This window comes from Brachyhypopomus gauderio, chromosome 13, assembly GCF_052324685.1.
Source record: "Brachyhypopomus gauderio isolate BG-103 chromosome 13, BGAUD_0.2, whole genome shotgun sequence".
In the NCBI taxonomy this organism is placed as follows: Eukaryota; Metazoa; Chordata; class Actinopteri; order Gymnotiformes; family Hypopomidae; genus Brachyhypopomus; species Brachyhypopomus gauderio.
The window spans coordinates 6,577,858-6,602,452 of NC_135223.1; the positions used below are offsets into that span (position 1 = coordinate 6,577,858).

General features: G+C 46.5%; 1 protein-coding gene across 4 annotated transcripts; it reads right to left on the bottom strand.

Annotated features, from left to right (window-relative positions):
• Nucleotides 1-139: 139 nt before the first annotated feature.
• slc6a3 (solute carrier family 6 member 3) lies at nt 140-23,696 on the bottom strand. Of its 4 annotated transcripts, XM_076970932.1 has the most exons (15): nt 23,262-23,696; nt 21,992-22,341; nt 21,397-21,528; nt 19,762-19,975; nt 18,724-18,862; nt 16,638-16,772; nt 15,597-15,700; nt 7,833-7,957; nt 6,645-6,757; nt 6,339-6,467; nt 4,399-4,498; nt 3,059-3,159; nt 2,750-2,917; nt 2,004-2,075; nt 140-1,033 (listed from the first exon to the last, which is right to left on the bottom strand). In XM_076970932.1, the coding sequence occupies exons 2-15, from the start codon at nt 22,248-22,250 to the stop codon at nt 1,010-1,012; spliced, it is 1,815 nt and encodes a 604-aa protein (XP_076827047.1). In that variant the 5' UTR covers nt 22,251-22,341; nt 23,262-23,696; the 3' UTR covers nt 140-1,009. The 4 variants fall into 4 exon arrangements, 3 of the variants coding, with proteins under 3 accessions (XP_076827047.1, XP_076827048.1, XP_076827049.1); XM_076970933.1 differs by lacking the exon at nt 23,262-23,696 and having other exon boundaries at nt 21,992-22,887; XR_013120635.1 differs by lacking the exons at nt 140-1,033; nt 2,004-2,075 and adding an exon at nt 3,302-3,789 and having other exon boundaries at nt 2,885-2,917.
• Nucleotides 23,697-24,595: the final 899 nt, after the last annotated feature.

Sequence of the window (24,595 nt, forward strand, 5' to 3'; positions counted from 1 at the left end):
GTTCATTTGTTTCGGAGTTCATGGGACCGTTTGTCCCATGTACTTAATGACGTCACCAACACCAACTGCCCCAATGTCCCACGGGCATCAGCTGGACCTCCACACAAACTGCCCCAGACACATTTCAACAGAGGCTCTTTATTGATACTCTTACAGTGGGTGGCAATTTTTCAGTGGTCACTCAAAATATGTGAACGTGGCCCTTTCAACACTGCTGAGGAACACATCTGTCTGTAATGAACCAAGATGAAGTCGTGGGGACACACCTGACCTGTTCTAGCTGTGTGGTGTTCATTTAGAGATCAGTGGTGTATTCACAAAGATATTAAATATATCGGTCATAGACTTAAAACCTCACACATTTGACATGGTTATATTTTAAGGATTTTGTTCTTAACTCTCTAAACTTCTGAGGTCTGCAGACAATTGGTTGAGAACTGAAAGAATACAAAAGTGACATGGTCAGGTAGACAGATGGTCAGGCAGTAGGCCAACGTGGACGTCCGTGTACGCTCTAACTGCAGGCCAGATAATGAAAGCCTGGACTACCCCCCCAACCTGTCTTATTTAAATTTTCATAAACACTAAGATAATATACAGGTTATGAGATGGCACTAATGAGGCATTACTGTGTTTCTTCTAGATACTTAATCAATACGTTACTGTGTTTTTCTAGATACTTAAGCAATACATTTCCTTTGACACTTTTGTCAGTCACATTTATCAATAAGGTTCAGCTGAATTCTAATCACAAAAAAGTCAACATTTAACAGTCATTGTGATACAACATAAGCCACTGTAACAGTCAGTCATGTAATACTGAGATTTAAAACGATATAGACAAAACGCCAACCATGTGTTCAAAGTCACGTTACAGCCACACGTTTGATTACATGAGAAAAAAAAACGATTAGGGTCACACTAGGGTTACACTTGGTTTGGCCGGTGATGCATGGCCTGCCCACGAGACTCCTCCTCATTTCACGTGAGATGCTGGTGAAGTGGCGGCTCACACCACAAGCCAGTGATGAAGCTTTAAAAGAATAACAGGAAAGAGAGCAGATGAGTCAGATACACACAGGTGAGGTCAACACTCCTACAGGTGAGGTCAACCCACCCACAGGACAGGTCAACTTTCCCACAGGTGAGGTCAACATTCCCACAGGTGAGGTCAACCCACCCACAGGACAGGTCAACTTTCCCACAGGTGAGGTCAACCCTCCCACAGGTGAGGTCAACCCTCCCACAGGTGAGGTCGACCCTCCTACAGGTGAGGTCGACCCACCTACAGGTGAGGTCGACCCACCTACAGGTGAGGTCAGACCACCCACAGGTGAGGTCAGACCACCCACAGGTGAGGTCAGACCACCCACAGGTGAGGTCAGACCACCCACCGGTTGAGGTCAGACCACCCACCGGTTGAGGTCAGACCACCCACCGGTTGAGGTCAACCGTCCTACAGGTGAGGTCAACCATCCTACAGGTTAGATAAACCCTCCTACAGGTGAGGTCGACCCACCCACAGGTGAGGTCGACCCTCCCACAGGTGAGGTCAACCCTCCCACAGGTGAGGTCAACCCTCCCACAGGTGAGGTCAGACCACCCACCGATTGAGGTCAGACCACCCACCGGTTGAGGTCAACCATCCTACAGGTGAGGTCAACCATCCTACAGGTTAGATAAACCCTCCTACAGGTGAGGGAAACTCACCCACAGGTGAGGTCACCGTCTACAAACTACAGTTACCTAATTCTTCCATATCACCAAATTACACAATGAGTTTTTCATTTCAATTGGATTAACGTTTATTTAACAAGAACACAAACCATAACCATAACTTATTAAGGGTTTACTTTTTCCTTATTTTGTGTGTGAATAAAATGTCATATTTTTAGCACAATTTCACCTCTAAAATCCATGGAAAAGACCTTCTCAGCAGCTCACCTGGTCCTGCTGGTTCTTATTTGTGAGGACATCCTGCAGTAGGCGTGGCCTGAACTTACCGTAAACTGACGCACCTCCCCCCGCTCAACCAGGTGATGCTCCGTCTCCGGGGTGATGGCGTATGCCAGTTTCTGTATCAATATAAACAAAAGAAAACAAAACAAAAAATTAACAGCACTTTGTCAATCAGCCAATCCATGGAACTTGGTAATAATGTATGTAAAATAAGTGCATACATTATGCAATTATTTTGCATAGATGTTTTGCATAAAAGAGTGGTCTAACGTCTCACTGAGGAAAACATGGCAGCTGCAAGCAATGAAGTGCAAAGTCATAATTACATTCTTGAATTTCTAAGTTGTGTTGCTTGGGCGTGTAAACACTAGTCATGTAAGAGGCTTGGCCCACTTGAACTGTGGGATTAGGCTAGCTGCCCAGACTTCAGTTACATCTGTTTTGTAGACATTAAAGCTACAGTTTGGGTTCAAAGACCCATTCAGAAGCTGTGCATACCACCCACATGGTATGTGTTGTACATTGTAATGGGTGTGGCTTAATATAGCAGTGGGAGTGGTTTGATATTGCAGTAGGTGTGGCTTGACTTTGTAGTGAGTTTTACGTGATTTCTAATGGGATCATTAACTTATTACAAAGGGTAGCTTGAAGTTGTCTGAGGTACCTTTAGGGCATATGGACGTACAGTGTCTGAGGTGCCTTTAGGGCATATGGACGTACAGTGTCTGAGGTGCCTTTAGGGCATATGGACGTACAGTGTCTGAGGTGCCTTTAGGGCATATGGACGTACAGTGCAGAAGCTGCCGGGCAGGATGCAGAACTTGTAGACGGCATAAATTGGCACCATGATCATGGAGGAGAGAGACAGACACCAGCCCACCAGGTTGGCCCACATGGGGAAGTCATAGGAGCCATACTTCGGCGGGTTAAAGGTCGCAAAGCTGACGACCACCATGAACTAGATGGTAAAGAGGGGAGACACAGAGAGATATCAGGCTTTACTTCATCAGACACCTCCAAATCCTTCAGAACGCTCCGAACGCTAAGGTGGATTTGAGCGGAGAACGGGAAGGTGGATTTGAGCGGAGAACGGGCGTACCAGCAGGAAACAGGGGCTGACAAACTTCCAGCACAGACGCCAGTAAAGGCCGGGACGCTGGCCAATCATCTGCTGGATGTCGTCACTGAAACGGTCCACGCCTGAACGCAGCAACACACAGCCAATCACGTCAGGCACAACAGGAGAACATGAGGATGTCTATTGTTCTTTTATAAATAAAGCATCACGTGAACTGATAGTATTATACACAGAAACAGCCTGGGGACTCGTCTTTTACTTTACATTATGTCAGATGCAGTAATCCACAGCGAGTCCCACGCCTTCATCGTAACGACAACGTGCACGTTCTCTGGGAGTCGGGCTCGTTCGTGCTGGGCCGTACAGGCTCGTGCACTTTAACGGGTGGCGCCGTGACCGAGCAGTCAGAGAAACGTGTGCCACGTGTTCTCCGCCTCTCCAGAACACGCTGCCCACGAGGCACAGATCAAAGGCAGCAGCTGAGATCCAGAGAGACGGTCCCTGTCGTTACCGATGGCCTTTCCCGAAAGGCCACTGGAGAAGCCTGGGGCTAGATTTGTTTGCTTTGCCCAGAACAAAAGCAGCAGTCGGTGTGCACAGCCTGTGACCCTGCACCCCCCCCCCCCTCCCCTGGGGTCAGAGGTCAGCTGGTGCTCCTCCCATGGCGATCTCGCAGCCCGCCGCTCATTCGCCTCAACCCGATCCGTGGAGACTCTCTGAAGTTCAGGGCTCTTCCTTTAGCAAGGCTTGACCTGCATGTGACGTTTGGAAATATCAGCTGCGTCCGACACGCGGCAGACCTAAATGTTCTGTAAGGAGTGTCCCGATGCCACGAGCGTCCCGATACCACGAGCTAGGCGTCGCTCGCCCACAGGACCCTCACCATGTGTCCCGCTAACTCTGAAACTCGGGAACAACATAATTCATTTCTGCATGGCCTAACACATTGAAAGTCTTGGGTAACCTCACACACACTAACGCATGAACATGACGTTTTGATGGCGGTTAATAACAGCTGCCGTCTTTGCTCACTGTCACTCATCCTTCTCCTTTTCTGAGATGTCATTATGCTCCATAACACGATCTATTTACAGCAACCACATATTACACCACCACTTACCAAACATCCACACGCATTCTTAAGTGTTCTTCTACAGAAAAACGTCATTTTCCTGTTGCACCACCGACAGCTGGCCAGGATTCCAGGGCTCTAGGTGTCCCATATCCTGGTTGCTAGGTAAAGCCTGCAGGTCCATAATGAACTGAAACAGCCCTGCAGGCACAGCTGGCTGTGAGCTGCCCGTCAGGACATCACTGCACTAATGGGCCATTGGCTTCCTGGGCCATGCAGACACCCTCACCATAAAACCAGGCGATGCCGATGGCTTCAATCAGCACTCCGAACAGAATGGAGGTCCCGGCTGCAAAGTGGTCCAGCAAGGTGAAGACGTAGATGCCCCCCTGGGTGGAGAGAGAGAGGGGTGGAGGGAGGGAAGGTGGCATGGAGGAAAAGAAAAAAAACATTGAGGAGGAAAAGGCAGAGAGAGTGACAGAAGATATATTGATAGTCTTTATTGTTCATAACAATATATATGATTTGTAATTATACTTGCATTTTATATAAAAGGCTTGATGAGAAAATGGAAATTATGACTTATTAAACATAATTATTACATTTTGACTTTAACTTTAAGTTTTAAACATTTTTTAATTTAAGTTAATCAGTGTCAATGTACCAAGCTATATTTTATACCATTTCTTCTAAACTATATCATACAGGGTTGGCCACAGATTATGTCACAGTTTATTAGGACTGAGGACTAATGGCGCATTTCCACTAGGGCCTGCTTGGCGCGGTACGGTTCGATTCGCGACGGTTTGTGAGTGTCTCCATTAGTACCAGGTCCCAGTTAGCCGGCCCCTTCGGGTACTTTTTTCGTACCTACTCGCTCGAGGTTCTAACCGTTCCAAAGCGGTACAGTTCTGTGACGTGGAGGAACAGCATGACACTGATTGGCCAGGGAGTGTCGTCACAGGTTGCGTCAGGAGAGCGACTCCTCCGCTATGCTATGGACTCCTCAGCCATTTTTAAAACCCAAGGAGCGAAGTCTGTTCCCTGGTTAAACGCAGAGGTACAAACCTTTCTGTTAATAATCAGCAATCAAAAAATCCAGGGCGAACTGGACGGGGCCACTAGAAATGTAAAGGTTTTTAGCGAGGTTTCCGCACTAATGGCCACTCATGGCTACCAGCGGTCCGTTCAGCAATGCCGGTCGGTCCAAGCTAAAAAAGCTTAACGCGATTACCGGGCGGTGAAGGACCATAACGGACGCAGCGGAGCAAACCGCAAAGACTGGAAATGGTTCCAGCAAATGGATGTCATATACGGTCACCGGCCAGCCGGTAACGGAAGAGAAAACGTGCTGGACAATGTCGGTGCTGGAGGCCACGGAGAATGGTGAGTGTATTGTGATTTCACAGTTTTACTACTAGGCTCGTAAAAGATGTAAATGAACGTAATATGAACGCATCTATTGTAAACGCAGGAATTTAGAGCTGTGTTTGTAGTTAATGTTACCACCACAGTCACTACTGTACAATAGCTAGCTCTTAGCCTTGCTAAGGAAAATGTTTCCTTCAACCGGGCTTTCCTCGGGGTGCTTTGCGAACTTGTAAACACTAACGAGACAGACGCCAGTAAAAGCACACAAAATGTTGCTTGTAGTACTATAAATATTTATTTCATATAAAGCTATACGTATATATTTGCTTTTTGCACGTTTTTTAACTATAACTATATTATTTACACATGTTGTACTTTAAATATCTATATTTCATAATAAAGTTTGATTTCATTTGATTGTATGACTGATGCTTTTTATGCAGGGTGTGTTCAGCCTGTTGGAGTAATACCAAATTATCAATAATTAGAGCAACCACATACAATAATGAAGATAAAGATAAATAAGATACAATAATGCTATGTGTTAAGGGGCATCGACCGGTGTTGTGGTCGCATACAAATGATGTCACGACACTACAACCCGCGCGCCAACAGCGACTCCACCCACATTGGGGTGGTTCACCATTGTAATGGAAACACAACGCGACCGTACCGTTGCGAATCGACCCGTATCGAACCGTACCGCGCCAAGCAGGACCTAGTGGAAATGCGCCATTAGTGACACTGTAGGATCTCTCTATTGCTAACATCTAGTGTAACTCTAAATTAAATCTTAATCTTGTAATCCAGCCCATGTAGTCAGATGTGGACAGAGAGACTCATTTGTGTCTCACGCACATTGGTGACGCAGAAGAGTGAGATGAGGAAGGTAGAGACAACTACGAGCAGTGTGAACAGCTCTCTGTGCTTGTGCAGAAACTTGAATTCATCGATGAGTCCTGTGATCACAGACTCCATGCCTCCCATCTGAAACACACACACACACACTTTTATACACAATGCCTGACAGTCATCATTGCTGAAACAAACTGACACAATCTGAAGGGTAGGAAAGGCAAGCAGTGGCAAACACATGCACGCACGCGCACACGCACACACGCGTACACACGCACACACAGGGTTAGGTCTGTGGTCTGCTCCTACCGCGCTGTCGATCCCCAGAGTGAGCAGCATGATGAAGAATATGACGGCCCAAACAGAGGAGCCAGGCAGGGTTGCAATGGCCTCTGGGTAAATGATAAACACCAGACCAGGGCCTGAAGAACAGGATGGGACAGGACAGAAGAATTCATCTTTTAAAAGTAATGTGTGGTTATTCCAGTGTAGTAGCTCGTAGCTGTAGATTTCCACACAGAAGGAGAGGCGGTAAGGTGAACATGGCCCTCAGCGGCCCTGATCAATCATCAGTCACCAAGTCATTGTAAGCAAATTGCTTCATTGTAATTTTACGCTGCCTAACATTCTATAACGAATTATCATGTCAAAGATGGATTTGGAGCGCATGCCGTAAAGATCTCCAGAAACAGCTGTGAATATAAACATGAGAGCCAGAAGCGAAAATCTTTTAAAAATGCCAAAGGAACAAGTGAACTGGGAATTGTTTATTTTCATATAGTGTTTGGAATCACGAGATTTACCCTAATAAATGATCACCCCATCGTGGAGTATGATAATCTTCATTAATATAAAGAACAGCACTTTTTATAAAGAATTTATTCTTTGAAAAAGTAGTTAATTTACAGTTTCGCAATTTCTAAATGATACAGAACCATGTCTATAAATACTTTATTTTTTGCTGCTGTGTTTCATCATGTTAACAGACGGTGGTCTGTGCCTGAGCCGACGTATTAATATTTTCTGTACCCAGCAGGCCTGTGTTGTTTGCAATAAACGTGTCAACTCCACAAGGAATAACACTAATAACAGGCCTTGATCAATTGACAACCGATCAATAACAATTCATGTCAAGGGGGGTTAAAGTCAGATAGACACGCGTGAAGGTTCTCCTGTGGAACACGGTCTGGAGAGAGAGTGCTGTTTCCGTTATCAACCCCTGGATAATTCAGCAGTGTTGATGTGTTATCAGGGAAGAGACAGACTATTAGTGAGCAGACAGAAAAGCTCCGGGACTTTTTAAAGGGCTTTTTTATGTCTTATCCTAGAAGTCTGGGGTTGTGCTATAGCATCTTTTGATAGTAACTACTGACAGACTCAGCACCAGCGTCAAGAAAAACGTTTGCACATCGTGAAAATACTCGTATCAACACTTACAAAAGCAGACTAAATGGAGTGAGAAAGAATTCTCACACACACACACACACACACACTCACCGTCGGTCGCAACTTTATCAAGAGCCACGTTGTGTTTCTGAGACATGTATCCCAAGAAGGAGAAGATGACAAAACCTGAGAAGAAGCTCGTTAAGGAGTTGATGGAGCTGGTGATAATGGCGTCTCTGGAGGAGGAGAAGTACCATAAACACTGTTTAATATGCATTTAATTGTGTGTGTGTGTGTGTGTGTGTGTGTGTGTGTGTGTGTGTGTGTGTGTGTGTGTGTGTGTGTGTGTGTTAAAACTGAAATTCAATGCAGACTGTTGGTGTTATACTCCTCAGGCCATGTGGGCCACTCTGCAGCGACCCCTAGTGGCATATCCTCCCTAGTCATTTTCCCTGATTTGATAGCTGAATTTTCAAGCCCGTCTACAAAAAACATGAGCTCACCCTTCAGATACAAGTGGCGTGCATGGCGGCTGCACGACACATTTGCATAGTGTGCCAATAAATGCGCATGTGAAATTAGCTGAGGGGGTGGAGCCATTTGTGAAACAACAAGGAACAGAAATGCAGTGAGGCAAGTTTTAATGTTCATTAACATCAGATAAAGAGAACCAGCAGGGTCCATTCAACATGCAAGAACCTTCTGGAAGTGTTGAATGGGTCCCACCCCTGTAGGTCCTCATTGATTCCTCACATACACTGTTGTTTCCTTAGTGGGGTAAATTTCCCAGTTAATATTTTTTCCTTGTTCCCATCTCACCTGACCTCGGCCTCCGTGGGGCTTCACCTCCTTTACTTCGGCCCCTTAAGGGAGTCTTCTCTTCGGCCCCTTAAGGGAGTCTTCACCTCCTTTAGGGAGTCTTCACTTCATCCACTTTAGGGAGTCTTCACTTCAGCCCCTTTAGGGAGTCTTCACTTCAGCCCCTTCAGGGCGTCTTCACTTCAGCCCCTTCAGGGCGTCTTCACTTCAGCCCCTTCAGGGCGTCTTCACTTCAGCCCCTTCAGGGCGTCTTCACTTCAGCCCCTTCAGGGCGTCTTCACTTCAGCCCCTTCAGGGCGTCTTCACTTCATCCCCTTCAGGGCGTCTTCACTTCATCCCCTTCAGGGCGTCTTCACTTCATCCCCTTCAGGGCGTCTTCACTTCATCCCCTTCAGGGCGTCTTCACTTCATCCCCTTCAGGGCGTCTTCACTTCATCCCCTTCAGGGCGTCTTCACTTCATCCCCTTCAGGGCGTCTTCACTTCATCCCCTTCAGGGCGTCTTCACTTCATCCCCTTCAGGGCGTCTTCACTTCATCCCCTTCAGGGCGTCTTCACTTCATCCCCTTCAGGGCGTCTTCACTTCAGCCCCTTCAGGGCGTCTTCACTTCAGCCCCTTCAGGGCGTCTTCACTTCAGCCCCTTCAGGGCGTCTTCACTTCAGCCCCTTCAGGGCGTCTTCACTTCAACTCCTTTAGGGAGTCTTCACCCCAGCCCCTGGTGGGCCCTCTTCCTGTCTCTGTTCAGTCTTACTGAGGTCCCCTTTCTCTCAGTCGTGTTTCTCTTATCAATATGTATGACACTTTATGCAAATAGTTTTACATGAACAACTTGCATATCTAGGTGGGGAGACATAAACTCAGGAGAGGTAAAATCAAGAAATGAAATTGACATTTTCAAAACATTGTTTTGAAAGTACCATATTTTCATTAATTTGATTTGATCCTAATTTCTTTTTTTCTGCAAAAATTGAGATGTAGTTTGGGCTGATTTCTCCACAGTATTCTAATTTTGAAATCCTGTTTTGTGAGTTTTATAAGCTGGAAGCCCAAACTATATAAATATAAACAAATAAATACCTAAAATTATTTAAATTGTGGGCCCTGAATCTATAATCTATGAAAGTAAAATCTTTTGAATAGAATTATGTAAATTATCAACTTCCACGATATTCTATTTTTTATGGGTCTATATAATCATACATATACAAATAAATGAATTAATAAGTACTAAAAATATCAATAAATAACTAATAAATAATTAATTTAAAGAGAGGAAGTCAATACATTTTATAAATCTTAAAGTAGAGGTAGAGAAGAGTGTGCCACACGTAACACTGTTGGTGTCTGATGAACATGAGCAGAAGCATGTATGAGAAATGATGGCAGAAGCAGAGAAAGCTGTCTTTGTACCACTAAAAGACAATCCTGTCATCTGGAGGAGTGAGGATCAGCGATTTATTAAGATCATGATCACTGCTCAAGGACACGGACAGCCACAAGCTGTACAGATGACATGAGTCCATTTGTAGTGCTCAAGCGGACTCAGACTCCAAGAAAGAGGAGACGCTGCAGCAAGTGCCAGAATTTCTGTGGTCTAGTACTGATATTGGATTTATGAAATCAGCCCAACCAGTGAAAGTTACGCTCCGACCAGGAGCTAAACCTCCTTGGAAGAATCAGTACCCACTTAAAGAAGAGGCAATCCTAGGAATTGGACCACAAATTGAAGGACTTTTTGAAAGTTTTGAAGAGAACACATAACCCTCAGAGTAATACGCCTTTGCTGCCTGTGAAGAAGCCAGAAGGTTTGGCTGATCTGGACAAAAGAATATGTACGTACGTTTCTGACAGGCAAAGAGGAGGTGCAGGGGAGGTTTGATGATCAAAAAAGGAGTACAGTGCAACCAGGAGACGAGGAATAAGTGAAGGTGTTCAGAAGAAAGGGGAATAATGAGTGCAGTGAAGGTCCATTTGAAGTTGTTCATAGTACTGGAACTGCGATTCAGGTTAAAGGGTCTCCAACGTGGTATAATTTGTCGCATTGTGTCTTCTGGTTACCTATAAGGCGTTAAATGGTCTTGCCCCACAATATCTGAGTGAACTCATTGCTTACTACAACCCATCTCGCCCTTTGCGCTCCCAAAATACTGGTTCTCTCCTAGTTCCAAAAATTTGTAAGACTACAGCCGGAGGCAGAGCTTTATTATGCAGAAGCGCCCCCTAGTGGGCCCGCCGGCGGGCCCAGCTCCTTTACGGCGATATAAAACATATTAAACATTAATGAATCTCCGAACAAAAGCGCTTAAATCAAAATTTCCTATCCCATCTACATGCCTACCGAGTTTCAGCCGTCTACGTGCAGCCGATCGCGAGATATCCGGCTTTGAAGTTGACCACAAAAGTGCACCCCGCGAGGGGGTCTCCCGACATATCCGTTTACAAAACATATTTATGTTGTGAAATGTCTTAATGTTTTGTCACCTAAAAATCGTTTACTAATAAGGCTTTAATTTAAGACCTTAACAGCGTAGATCCGTTGTGGTTAAGTACCTTAAAAAGCTTGCTCACCTCACTGCAAAATTTTCCAAAATCCGCTTCCTGAATGAGACACTCCGACAAATCTGCCCCCTAAGCGTCACAGAAGCGTTTTTAACGCTGATTTGATCCCTCATTACAAAGCTGCAGCGGTTCTGCTTTGATTTGAGTGGTTTTTATTGGTCTAAAGTGGGGTAGTGACTTTGAATGACAGGTTTTACAACCTCTCCCACGGCGAGGTGCGAAGGGGAGGGGGGGAGGGTGAACCAATAAGCCCACAGAGACAAGCTGGAGCCTCAGAAGTGATTGAAAGCTGTTCTAACCAATAGTGTACATCCTTCCGAAGCTAACCAGCCCTCATATGACATGATTGGTCAAGTATATTTTTAAATTGAGCCCTCGGAAACTGGCGCTTCATTTCCAATTTCGGCCGCTAGCATAGCAACATAAGCTAACCCTTTGCTAACCTAAGCTAAGCTCCCCAGAACACACTGTTCGGCGAAACTGAAGCTGCCATGGATTATTTTGTTCGTTTTTATGTGGATTGTGGATACTTTTGAACATAAACGGATTACTTTGTGTGGAATATATGGGCAATTTTCGGAATTTTCGCCAACCCGGAAGTGAGATGGTACACCGGCTACGACGCGATTCTACGTACTGTGAGTGACAATGGATAATTTTTCATAAGCGATATTGTACAAAATATATATTCTAATACTAAACATTAACTAAGCGTTAGATTATAAACAGTTTTAGAGCGTTTGAGTGCTGCAGCACTCTGTATCGTGTCGGATGCTACCGGAGTTGGCTACGGTAACCTAGCTTATGCTGTCGGACTATATTGGACATAAATATGATATCATAACGTTCATATTTGGACATGGAATTTATTCATTGGAATTTTCTGGTCTTTCTGTAATATGTGCAGCGTTGTTGTTTGAAATGGCTCATCGGTTTCGTGTATGGAATTTGTTAGCATGTTAGCTTGGTTGACTAAGGGTGTGTACCGGGTGTGGCACATACTTAGCACATTTGGACAGGGTGTGGTGAACTGGACATTCCTTGGAACAAAGTGGAATATCTTTGCAATGCTTGCATGGATTTGCTTCATTTTTTCTGTGTTGTTAGAAAAGACCCTAGCGAAACTTTTTGCAATTTCCAATAAGAGATTTGAATAACTATGTGAATATACATTCCAGTCATGTTCAAGTTCAAGTCAAAATTTTTGACATTCCTGGCATTTTTAGCATTTGTAATAGAGGTTCTAAAATAAACCAAATTATGTGAATATGATATTGAAGTGAATCAGTATGTTCCCCCAACTGTCTACTTCAGTTTGAGCCATGAATGATAATTTTCCTATATATACAACTTGAGATATCTAGTGTTGAAGTGTACTAGTACCATTCGCTCAAAGATGGCTGCCAAACAGCGTAAAGCATCAAGGGCTAGTAAGTCTGCAGTATAAGGTTAAAGCCCCTCAATTATGGAATAGCATTCTAGCTCCAATCCGAGATTTTGACACAGTTCCAATCTTTAAATCTAGACTTAAGACTCACCTATTTAATCAAGCCTTCAGCTAATATTCCCCTTGTAATGTTTAGGGGCTCGGGGGGCTCCAGACGTTGAGATTTCTGGTAATCTGAGATGTTGAAGCTGTCATCCAGCTGTGTCATGGCATCACTCTAGTTGTGACAATGACTTGACTGGAAAGCAATGTCTCAGTGAGCCCTCGTGACTGTGGTCACCTCTGAACCCCTCCCTTTAGTTATGCTGCTATAGATTAGCCTGCCAGAGCCAAATGCTAATCACTGGCACGTGAGCTATGTTTACGCTATGTTTAAATTAATGATGGTTTAAATTGATGTTCACACACTCAGTCTGTATTGTCTATCTTTTTGCATGCTTCTACCCAAGACGATTGCAGACCTGGGAGATGGTCTGGCTTGCCAGTGGATGTACTGATGCCGGGGATGGATGTGCCATTTCCGCAAGAGGACGTGCTGATGCTAGCTCCTACCTGAAGCTCACCATCTACACCGAAAGGACTGTGACTACTTGGCCGGGGAACAAGGACCTAACTTTATCTGTAGAACCATCCCGGCACTACGGACTTGTGTTAATGGGCCGCCCAATGGAGGATGGGTTCCCTTTTGAGTCTTGGTCCTCCCAAGGTTTCTTCCTAATCCCCACCATCATAGGGAGTTTTTCTTCGCCACTGTTGCCTTTGGCTTTATCATTAGGGATCTGGACCCATATGATTGTAAAGCTGCTTTGTGACATGTATTGTGAAAAGCGCTATATAAATACATTTGACTTTGACTTTGAAAAGGCACCACGCTCACAGAGCAGAGATGCTGAAGGAGAGCCAGGTGAAAATTAGGAAGAGACTCCAGAAGATGAGACGCTCCGTGGACAACGTGAGTGATTCTGAGCATCTTTCTGATGATGCCAAACATGACTCTGCGGCTAATGGACAGGAAAGAAGATTTAGTCACATTGATTTCCAATATGTCCCAGAAGCAGCACAGCCCACAACAGCAGAGTGCGAAGTCAGAGATTCAGTTAGACCACGGAGTCCAAGACCAAATTTGGAAAAGGGTCAAACCTAAACATTACGAAGACTAGAGCAGAAACTTTAAGAAATGCTACTCTTTCACCACTAAAGGATAATGCAAGTAAAAATGGGATGCATTTAACTACATAGGTTCCTCAGGTAATTTTAACAATGTCAACTTGTAGGTAGTTTTAGTACAGTTAAGTTATTGAATAGGAGTTCATCTCCCCTGTCAAACCCTAAACCTCCCTTATTTAAGGTAGGTGGTGATAGAAGGTCAACTGGTGGAGAAGTATCAATTTTAATATGTAATCATATTATGGTCTTTACATTTGTTTTTGTTATTATTTAGTTATTTAATAGTCTTTTCTTATAGCATAGTGTGTGGGGGTGTGTGGTAACTAGCAAATGTGACATAACTTGGAAAGTGTGAAAGTATGATTTTGTGAATTTGACATTCCTTATAAGGATCAAGTCTGTTTTTGATGTTTACATCTGTTGTGTTTTGTTTAATTACTCACATATAGGATGATGTTTCTGTTATTGGGTGAGTACCTGAGAGGTTTGGTTCTTTTTCTCGACGCTAGGGAAAGAGGGTCATGACGGGTCCGATGGACCCACCAGCTCGTTTTTGGACATTTGGACTTTATTTTCTGAGGTTTCTATGTTGCTTAAGTTACATCCCTACTCGTATTGTTAATAAAAACTATTTTAAAAATTGGCCTGGGGTGATTTATGTGGTCTCATAAGGGAGAGGGACCATGGGAGATTTTTCCTGTCTAGATTGTTTGGTGGACATTTCAAGATGGCCGCCTGGAAGGTTTTTTGCTCTCACACTCCCTGAAGTTGCTGTATTACTAAAGTGTGCCATACAACAGAAACACGTGTAGGAGGAGCGGTGATGACTGCAGTTTCCTTTCCGTAGTCTTGATGGGGGCCAATATGTGGTGCCTTGGTCTATACACCCCCTTTAGGGAGTCTTCACTTCACCTCCTTTAGGGAGTCTTCACTTCACCTCCTTTAGGGAGTCTTCACTTCATCCCCTGTAGGGAGTCTTCACTTCATCCCCTGTAGGGAGTCTTCACTTCACCCCCTTTAGGGAGACTTCACTTCACCCCCTTTAGGGAGTCTTCACTTCACCCCCTTTAGGGAGTCTTCACTTCACCCCCTTTAGGGAGACTTCACTTCACCCCCTTTAGGGAGTCTTCACTTCACCCCCTTTAGGGAGTCTTCACTTCACCCCCTTTAGGGAGTCTTCACTTCACCCCCTGTAGGGAGTCTTCAATTCACCCCCTGTAGGGAGTCTTCAATTCACCCCCTGTAGGGAGTCTTCAATTCACCCCCTGTAGGGAGTCTTCAATTCATCCCCTGTAGGGAGTCTTCAATTCATCCCCTGTAGGGAGTCTTCAATTCATCCCCTGTAGGGAGTCTTCAATTCATCCCCTGTAGGGAGTCTTCAATTCATCCCCTGTAGGGAGTCTTCAATTCATCCCCTGTAGGGAGTCTTCAATTCATCCCCTGTAGGGAGTCTTCAATTCATCCCCTGTAGGGAGTCTTCAATTCATCCCCTGTAGGGAGTCTTCAATTCATCCCCTGTAGGGAGTCTTCACTTCACCCCCTTTAGGGAGTCTTCACTTCACCCCCTTTAGGGAGTCTTCAATTCACCTCCTTTAGGGAGTCTTCACTTCATGCTGCCTTTGTTACTGTTGTCCAGGTTCAACCAGGACGTAGAGGAGTGTGTTGAAGTCTATACAGTGTCTAAATATTTGACCTGACAGAAGCCACAAGCTAATGCGAATACACAACCCTGCTTCTCCAACGATAACTGATAAGAAACAGGAGGCGTGTGTTTGTTTATTTATCAGTGTGTGTGTGTGTCTTGCATGCTGAACGGGTTCCAAGCAAGCTTACCTGTAACAGTGTGTGTATGTGTGTGTGTCTGTGTGTTTTGAACAAGCTTACCTGTAGCAATTGTTGCTAAATTTGTTGTAGCTGGAGAAGGCGATTAGCACACCAAACCCCACTCCCAAAGAGAAGCAGATCTGTGTAGCGGCCTCGATCCAAACCTGTCCAACAAACACACAAAAGACCACGCACAGCACCTATCATTAGAGATAATTACAGGAAACTCATTCAGCACAAAGATGAAAGGTACTCTTGAATGTGGGGTAATTTTGCAAATTGCCACTGCTTGCATGTGCCTAATCTAATTCTGAAAGTGGCGCTTTGAGGCCTCTCGGTAGTGAACGCTCGCACGGCGAGAACGTCGAGAACGAGGAGTTCAGCTGCGCTCGTGGGTCACAGCATCGCCACGGCTGGCCAGGCCATCAATGATGATGAAATGAGAAGCCCTCAGGAGTCGCTTAACAAAGGATACACACACCCCAAAACACACACACACACACACACACACACACACACACACACACCCCAAAACATACACACACACACACCCCAAAACATACACACACACACACCCCAAAACATACACACACACCCCAAAACATATATACACACACACCCCAAAACATATATACACACACACACACACACACACACACACACCCCAAAACATACACACACACACACCCAAAAATACACACACACACACCCAAAAATACACACACACACACACCCCCAAAAATACACACACACACACACCCAAAAATACACACACACACACACACCCCAAAAACATACACACACACACACCCCAAAAACATACACACACACACACCCACCCCAAAACACACACACACACACACACCCCAAAACACACACACACACACACACCCCAAAACACACACACACACCCCAAAACACACACACACACACACCCCAAAACACACACACACACACACACACACACACACACACCCCAAAACATACACCCACCTGCCTTTAAACACACAACCACGTAGGAACACCCCCCACACACACGCACCCACGCGTGTGTGTGTGTTGGGGGGGCCTGTGGGTGTGTGTGTGTGTGTGTGTGTGTACCTGGGCGTCACACAGACGGAGGAAGTCCACACTCAGGTAAGCTTTAATGCCGTCAATGGCTCCAGGCAGAGTGACACCACGCAGCAGGAGTACAGTCAGAACGACATAGGGCATCGTGGCCGTGATCCACACCACCTACACACACACACACACACACACACACACACACACACACACACACACACACAGACACAAAAACACACACGCACACACACACAGACACAAAAACACACAGACACAAAAACACACACGCACACATGAACACACAGACACAAGAACACACACACACGCACACACACACACACGAACACACATGGAAACACCCACGCACGCATACATATGCACACACATACACAAGCACGCATTCACACACACGCGAACACCGTATGCACACACATGTGCGTGCACACACACGAACACACATCCACACACACACGAACACATGCATGTGCACACACGCACACGTATGCACACATGCACACACAAGCGCACACGCACGCACGCACAAGCGCACACACACGTATGCACACACACACACACACAAGCGCACACACACACACAAGCACACACACACAAGCACACACATGCTGTACTAAATGCCATTGTTTGTTATTGTTGCTTTTGGTGATTCACATCCAGTGATGGAATACATCTGGAACTAGAGCAATACATCAGCAGGATGGAGGGTGGAGGAGGGGGTGGGGTTATAAGAGAGGGTGGGGTTATAAGGGGGGGATGAGAGGGTGGGGTTATAAGAGAGGGTGGGGTTATAAGGGGTGGATGAGGGGGTGGGGTTATAAGGGGTGGATGAGAGGGTGGGGTTATAAGAGAGGGTGGGGTTATAAGGGGTGGATGAGAGGGTGGGGTTATAAGGGGGGGATGAGAGGGTGGGGTTATAAGAGAGGGTGGGATTATAAGGGGTGGATAAGAGGGTGGGGTTATAAGAGAGGGTGTGGTTATAAGGGGTGGATGAGAGGGTGGGGTTATAAGGGGTGGATGAGAGGGTGGGGTTATAAGAGAGGGTGGTTTTATAAGGGGTGGATGAGAGGGTGGGGTTATAAGAGAGGGTGGGGTTATAAGGGGTGGATGAGAGGGTGGGGTTATAAGGGGGGGATGAGAGGGTGGGGTTATAAGGGGTGGATGAGAGGGTGGGGTTATAAGAGAGGGTGGTTTTATAAGGGGTGGATGAGAGGGTGGGGTTATAAGAGAGGGTGGTTTTATAAGGGGTGGATGAGAGGGTGGGGTTATAAGAGAGGGTGGTTTTATAAGGGGTGGATGAGAGGGTGGGGTTATAAGAGAGGGTGGTTTTATAAGGGGTGGATGAGAGGGTGGGGTTATAAGAGAGGGTGGTTTTATAAGGGGTGGATGAGAGGGTGGGGTTATAAGGGGTGGATGAGAGGGTGGGGTTATAAGAGAGGGTGGGGTTATAAGGGGTGGATGAGAGGGTGGGGTTATAAGAGAGGGTGGTTTTATAAGGGGTGGATGAGAGGGTGGGGTTATAAGGGGTGGATGAGAGGGTGGGGTTATAAGAGAGGGTGGGGTTATAAGGGGTGGATGAGAGGGTGGGGTTATAAGGGGTGGATGAGAGGGTGGGGTTATAAGGGGGGGATGAGAGGGTGGGGTTATAAGGGGTGGATGAGAGGGTGGGGTTATAAGGGGGGGATGAGAGGGTGGGGTTATAAGGGGGGATGAGAGGGTGGGGTTATAAGGGGTGGATGAGAGGGTGGGGTTATAAGGGGTGGATGAGAGGGTGGGGTTATAAGGGGTGGATGAGAGGGTGGGGTTATAAGAGAGGGTGGGGTTATAAGGGGTGGATGAGAGGGTGGGGTTATAAGGGGTGGATGAGAGGGTGGGGTTATAAGAGAGGGTGGGGTTATAAGGGGTGGATGAGAGGGTGGGGTTACAAAAACGAATGAGGGGGACAGAAATTTTGCTTGGTCTGTGTTCAAAACAACCAACCTTTGTGAATGGGAACTTAAGTACTTTAACTTTCCTCACATCCAGGACCATAAATGAGGAATCTGCTCACAGCAGACGCATCAGAAGGCGACGCCCTGGATGTGAGTGACAGGTGGGCGGAGCTCACCTTGCCCGAGGTCTTCACTCCCTTCCAGAGGCTGAAGTAGAGCACGATGATAACCACGGCCAGGCAGCAGGTCAGCTGCCAGCGCGGCAGGCCCAGGTCCTCGATGCCACTGCTGTCCTGAAGATGCAGGACCCTGCGCCTGGGCGGAAACAGCTGTGTGACTGCCCACGCCCCTCCACTGCCAACGCCCCCTCCGCAGACCACGCCCCCTCCATAGGCCACACCCCTCCACTGCCAACGTCCCCTCCGCAGACCACACCCCTCCACTGCCCACGCCAACCTCCACAGGCCACGCACCTCCACTGCCCACGCCCGCTCCGCAGACCACGCCCCCTCCACAGGACACACCCCTCCACTGCCCACGCCCCCTCCACTGGCCACATGTACGTGCCCAACAACTTTTAGTGCAGTAGAATCCTCACTTGGGAGATCTCTGTCCTGTTTCCCAACACTGTGCAGTCACAAACACAGAACCCTGGTTTACCTGTTCCTGGAGCTGGGACAGTGGGAAAACACGGGCCGGAATCTGGACCCCGAGGACCGAGATCGAAAACACAGCCTTAAAGTACAACTTATGTGGGGCACTTCCACTCATGTATATACTGTACCTACTACAGTCAAAGGCACAGACGGAGTGGCTCTGTGCTGCTCTAGCAGAACACCTTCTGAACACCTTCTGAACACCTTCTGAACACCTTCTGAACACCTTCAGAGCACCTTCAGAGCACCTTCTGAACACCTTCAGAGCACCTTCAGAGCACCTTCTGAACACCTTCAGAGCACCTTCAGAGCACCTTCTGAACACTTTCAGAGCACCTTCAGAACACCTTCAGAACACCTTCAGAGCACCTTCTGAACACCTCGAGAGGCCACAGGAGGGCTAATCATTTCTACTGTGTGTGCATTAAAGGTCAACATAGGTCAAGGGCCTGTATCCTTCACACTTCGAATTGATACATTTTAGCTCCCATTTTGTATTTTGACATCATGAATGAATCAAACACACACACACACACACACACACACAGCAGTACTCACTCGAAGTACTCCAGGGCAGGTGTGGCCTTGTGCGAGTCGTTGAGCAGGGTGGCGTTCAAGCCCGAGCAGTTGGCACTGTTCCACGTGTTGTTGCAGTGGACCCAGGGCAGCTCGCCCGAGAAAGACGAGAAGAGGTAGAAGAGCGCCCAGGCGATGATCACGTTGTAGTAGAAGCCCACATAGAGTGAGATGAGAATGACGGTGAAGCCCACCCCTGCACACAAGAACCAGAGAGAAACCAGAGAAGAATCAGAGAGCAACCAGAGAGGATCCAGAGAAGAACCAGAGAGGAACCAGAGAAGAATCAAAGAGCAACCAGAGAAGAATCAGAGAGGAACCAGAGAGGAACCAGAGAAGAATCAGAGAGGAACCAGAGAGGAACCAGAGAAGAATCAGAGAGGAACCAGAGCTACAACAGCTACAGTCTCGCCATTACGCCGTACCAACCCAATCCTCACTTCCTGAACGGCAAAAACAGACGCGTGTTTCACGGATAGGACGTCAACCCGGTTCATTTCACCACAACTTTACAAATCCGGTTTCAGACCTCAGCGTTCCTGACGTGGCGCTTCAGAATTCATTAGCGGCTCAAGATGGCACCAACGAATCACGGCAGAGCCCTGAGGTCGGCTGGGAGAGGAGACGGCCCCATTCATCCGCTCTCAGCCCCAGACAAGCAGGGTGATAACACGGACGCTCGTCCGAGACGCCCATCGCAGGTGACGGTCTCAAACCAACGCTTCCAGGTCACAGTGACCCCACATGACCTCAAGCTCCCATAGCTTGGCACTCGTGGAGAGAGGCTGGTGTCGTTAGACGGGCAGACGGGATTTGCTGGTCTGCTGTGCACGTGTGCTGCTCGGTGCTCTGGGAAGCATCGATCCCGAGGAAGTAGCTGTGCTGATCAGCGCTAATTACAGTAATCACCCAGAGAGTGACAGTCGCACAGATAGCAGAGCTTGTGATTAAAACGTCCATCTCTCTCTCTCTCCCTCTCCAGCTTATTCTTGACAGTCATCTCTGGCTACATAGAACAGGCCTCTGTTGACAGTTGCAGCGTCCTGACAGAGGTGTGTTAGAATAGCTGAAACAGCTGTGATCATTCTGGTGAACTCCAATTTTTACTGAATTCTTAACATTACAATGGGCACTTTTTAATGTAGTAGGTAATATATTTGGTAAATGCTGGCATTTGGGCACAAAATCTCTCTCTCTCTCTCACACACACACACACACACACACACACACACTTTGAAGCTGAGGGGATATTTGAACACAAGGCGGTCCAACACCCACCAGTACCAGAAGTCATTTTTGAGCTGACAGCAAAGTTGTTGAGACACAGGGGGAAGGTCGTGGGGACCTCGTGCATGTTAACTCTACACTTCTTCTATTCTTCCGCCAGATCACACTGTGAGATTGGCAGGAAATTTGCCCGTCAGAAATAATGCATTAGACGTTCACAGCAGATTTGGTACTAAAAGCTCCCGCTTGACTGTGAGCGTTTTCAGCCAGAGATAAACATTACCTGTCTCTGGTATGATGGACCACGCCCTCTCCGACTGGCCTGCGGAGGAGAAAACCCTCGCAGAACACCCTGCCCGGTCCGAACTCGTGGTGGTGGTGGTGCCGTACCTTTAAAGATGGGACAGATCTTCCAGACTCCAGCTGCACCTTCTCTGTTGTACTGACCCAGGGCCAGTTCCATGTAGAAGAGCGGCATTCCTGCGATCACCATGAAGAAGAGGTAGGGAACGAGGAAGGCACCTGGGGGAGGAGCCAGGACCAGTCTCCACCTTAAGATCTGATTTTAATATGCATTTATTCATATTAAGGTCTAATTATTCTGGTAATGTTTATGAATTATTCAGTGCCTACAGAGAAGCTGATCTGAAAGGTACAAGAGTGAGGTGTGTAACTTTGGGTCAGGTGGTTGACAGATATAATTCACTTCAGACTTTACGTTAGCGTGTTCTCAAGGGGCACAATTCATACAATTGTGTGGCCCCACAAAATGAAATATTGTATAAGAATAATTCATTTCATTAGTGTTCCTGTCATATTGTCCCTGGGAAGTGTGTACCTGACTAACAAGGCTCACAAGAACAGTGCAGACAGCCGTGAGCCTTCCGTGAGCCTTCCGTGAGCCTTCTCTTCCCTTTCTCTCATTTTAACAGTTACACTCAGCACATCCGGTGACACATGTATGTTTGATCTTCTGTTCTCTCACCTCCGCCGTTCTTGTAGCACAGGTACGGAAACCTCCAGACGTTGGCCAGGTCCACGGCGAAGCCGATCACAGACAGCAGGAAGTCGATCTTCTTGCTCCAGGTTTCCCGCTGCTCTCCGGACGGGTGGGTGTGGCCAGCAGGGGTCACCAGGGCGGAGGCGGTGAACTGCACGCCGTTCTGCTCCTTCACCAGGATCAGCTCCACCTCCTTGGGGCCCATGGCGCCCGCCGGCTTGGCGGGGGCAATGGCCGAGGACATGGGCGGGACCGCCGAGACGTCTCTGGGCAAAGGCTGCTGGGTCAGCAGAGACGGCGCCCCCTGTTGGTGGGATCAGCTGCTGCTCTACGAGCTGAAGTGAGCAGACGGTGGGGGGGGGCGGAGCAAAGCGGCCATGTTGATATCAGATCGCTTACAATGCAAAATGTGTCCGACATGACAGGTTGATATCGGCACCTGCGTTTGCCTGCGGCTGGCAAACACACAACAGCAACAAGTCACCATGACAACACTACGACACGCTACAACACTACGACATGTTACAATACAACGACACACTACGTTAGAATACTACAACGTTACAATACTACAACACGCTAAAACACTACGAAATGTTACAATACTACAACACACTACATGTTACAATACTACAACACGCTACAACAATACGACATGTTACAATAATACAACATGCTACAAAACTACGACACGTTACAATAATACAACATGCTACAACACTACGACATGTTAAAATGCTATGACACGCTACAACAATACGACACGCTCTGCGACACGTCCCTGTATCAGGTTTCTACAAGCGGCAATTTTATATTTAAATGAGCATCAAAATTATGGGATGTGAAAAGACAGAAACGCAAAGTAAAAACAAAGACAAAAAAAAAACCCCAAAACCACCAGAAAATACAAACTCCCCATTAAACATGTAAGGTATATAAATAATAAATACTATTTCCACTAAGAATATTATACCAATAATCCTATAATTCTAAATGATAAACAAATACCATATTTTGATTATGATGTCGTATCTAATGTCACCTGTAATCTAAAAAACTAAAAATAATCAATTTCCAAAAAAAATATTTTAAGGTTATAAAAAAAAAAAATAAATTTCAGTGTGCAGGTCTTATCCATACTGCCTTACACAATAAACCAAGAATTAACATTTTAAAAGTGTGAAACACAACCCTGAAAAGACCTGTTGAGTCTGTGAATGTTGGACACCTTCATGACGGTGATCGTGCACCTTACCTTCAGCAGAATTCAGCGCAAACCTTTCTAGGTATGTAGGAAAAACAAACAAAATTAATTCTCCGTGCACAGATGCTGCTTGCTGCTTTGGGAGTCTACACTGGCCATTTCTGCAGAGCTACACTGGAACTCCACGCAGGAGTGGAGGAGACGCCAGAGACGGAGCTGCATCTGGCACCACCCACCAGCCCACTGACCAAGACGCAGGGTGGAGCGGGTGTGGGTGTGGGCAGGGGCAGAAGAGGAGGAGGATAAACTGCCTTCCTCCGCACACCCCCCCTCTCTCCCTCCTCCCTTTTTGAGGCTGGCTCTCTCTCTCTCTCTCTCTCTCTCTCTCTCTCTTTTCCTTCTCCGTCTCAGGATGACGGCTGTATTTCCAGCCTGTTTAACAGAGATGTCGTACGGGGCAAATTCTACACATGTGTGTCACCAACAGCTAAGATGACACTGATGATACAAACATGACACTACAGTAACTTATAGGACAGATATGACCTTTCATAGAACACATCATGATATAAACAATACTTAAAATGATTGTCAGTTTTACACAGTAATATTAAGAGTATTAAACAGTAATATTAAGAGGGAGATTCTCAGAGGGAGGTGGTGTTCTCTCCCACAGCAGACGTGTCTCCTCTCACGGTGGGTTCATTACAGCCTGGACAGCAGACTCTGGGGCCGCACCTCACCTGGGCTGCCCGGCAGTCCGGAACGTCTGCGTCCGGCCCAGAAGACGTAAGGTCACAAGGTCAGAGGAGTCAGGTCAGTGAGGGCACCACGGACATCACCAGCAGGAGAGGAAGGTCATCGCCGCTCCTCCTCTTCCTCACTAACCAAGGTGGACCAGGTCATGTCCAACCTGGCGGACAGAGACCACGCCCCTCTCCCACCATGGCGGTCAGCGTTAGAGTCACAAGCCAATCTCACGACTCATGAGGTTTTTTTTTTAGTTTTCAAAAGTTGTAAATGTATTTCTGATATAGCAAAAAAATGCAGTTTTGCAGGACCGAATAAACTCCCATAATCCAATATTCTTTGTAATATTTAGTCAAGTCAAATTTATTTATATAGCGCTTTTCACAACACATGTCCCAAAGCAGCTTTACAATCGTATGGGTCCAGATAAAATAAATGTTGCCATTTATCAAGTGATAATGTAGTAAAACATGATAGAAGTAAGAATAAGAACCGAGGAGCCATGGAGAATTAAAAATAATATAAAATAAAATAATAATAATTGTAATTAAAAAAATAATAGTAAAACGTCGTGTTTCTACATGTTTCTCCAAAGGCATGCTGGGTAGTCAGCTGGGTGGAGAGCCCGAGGCGGA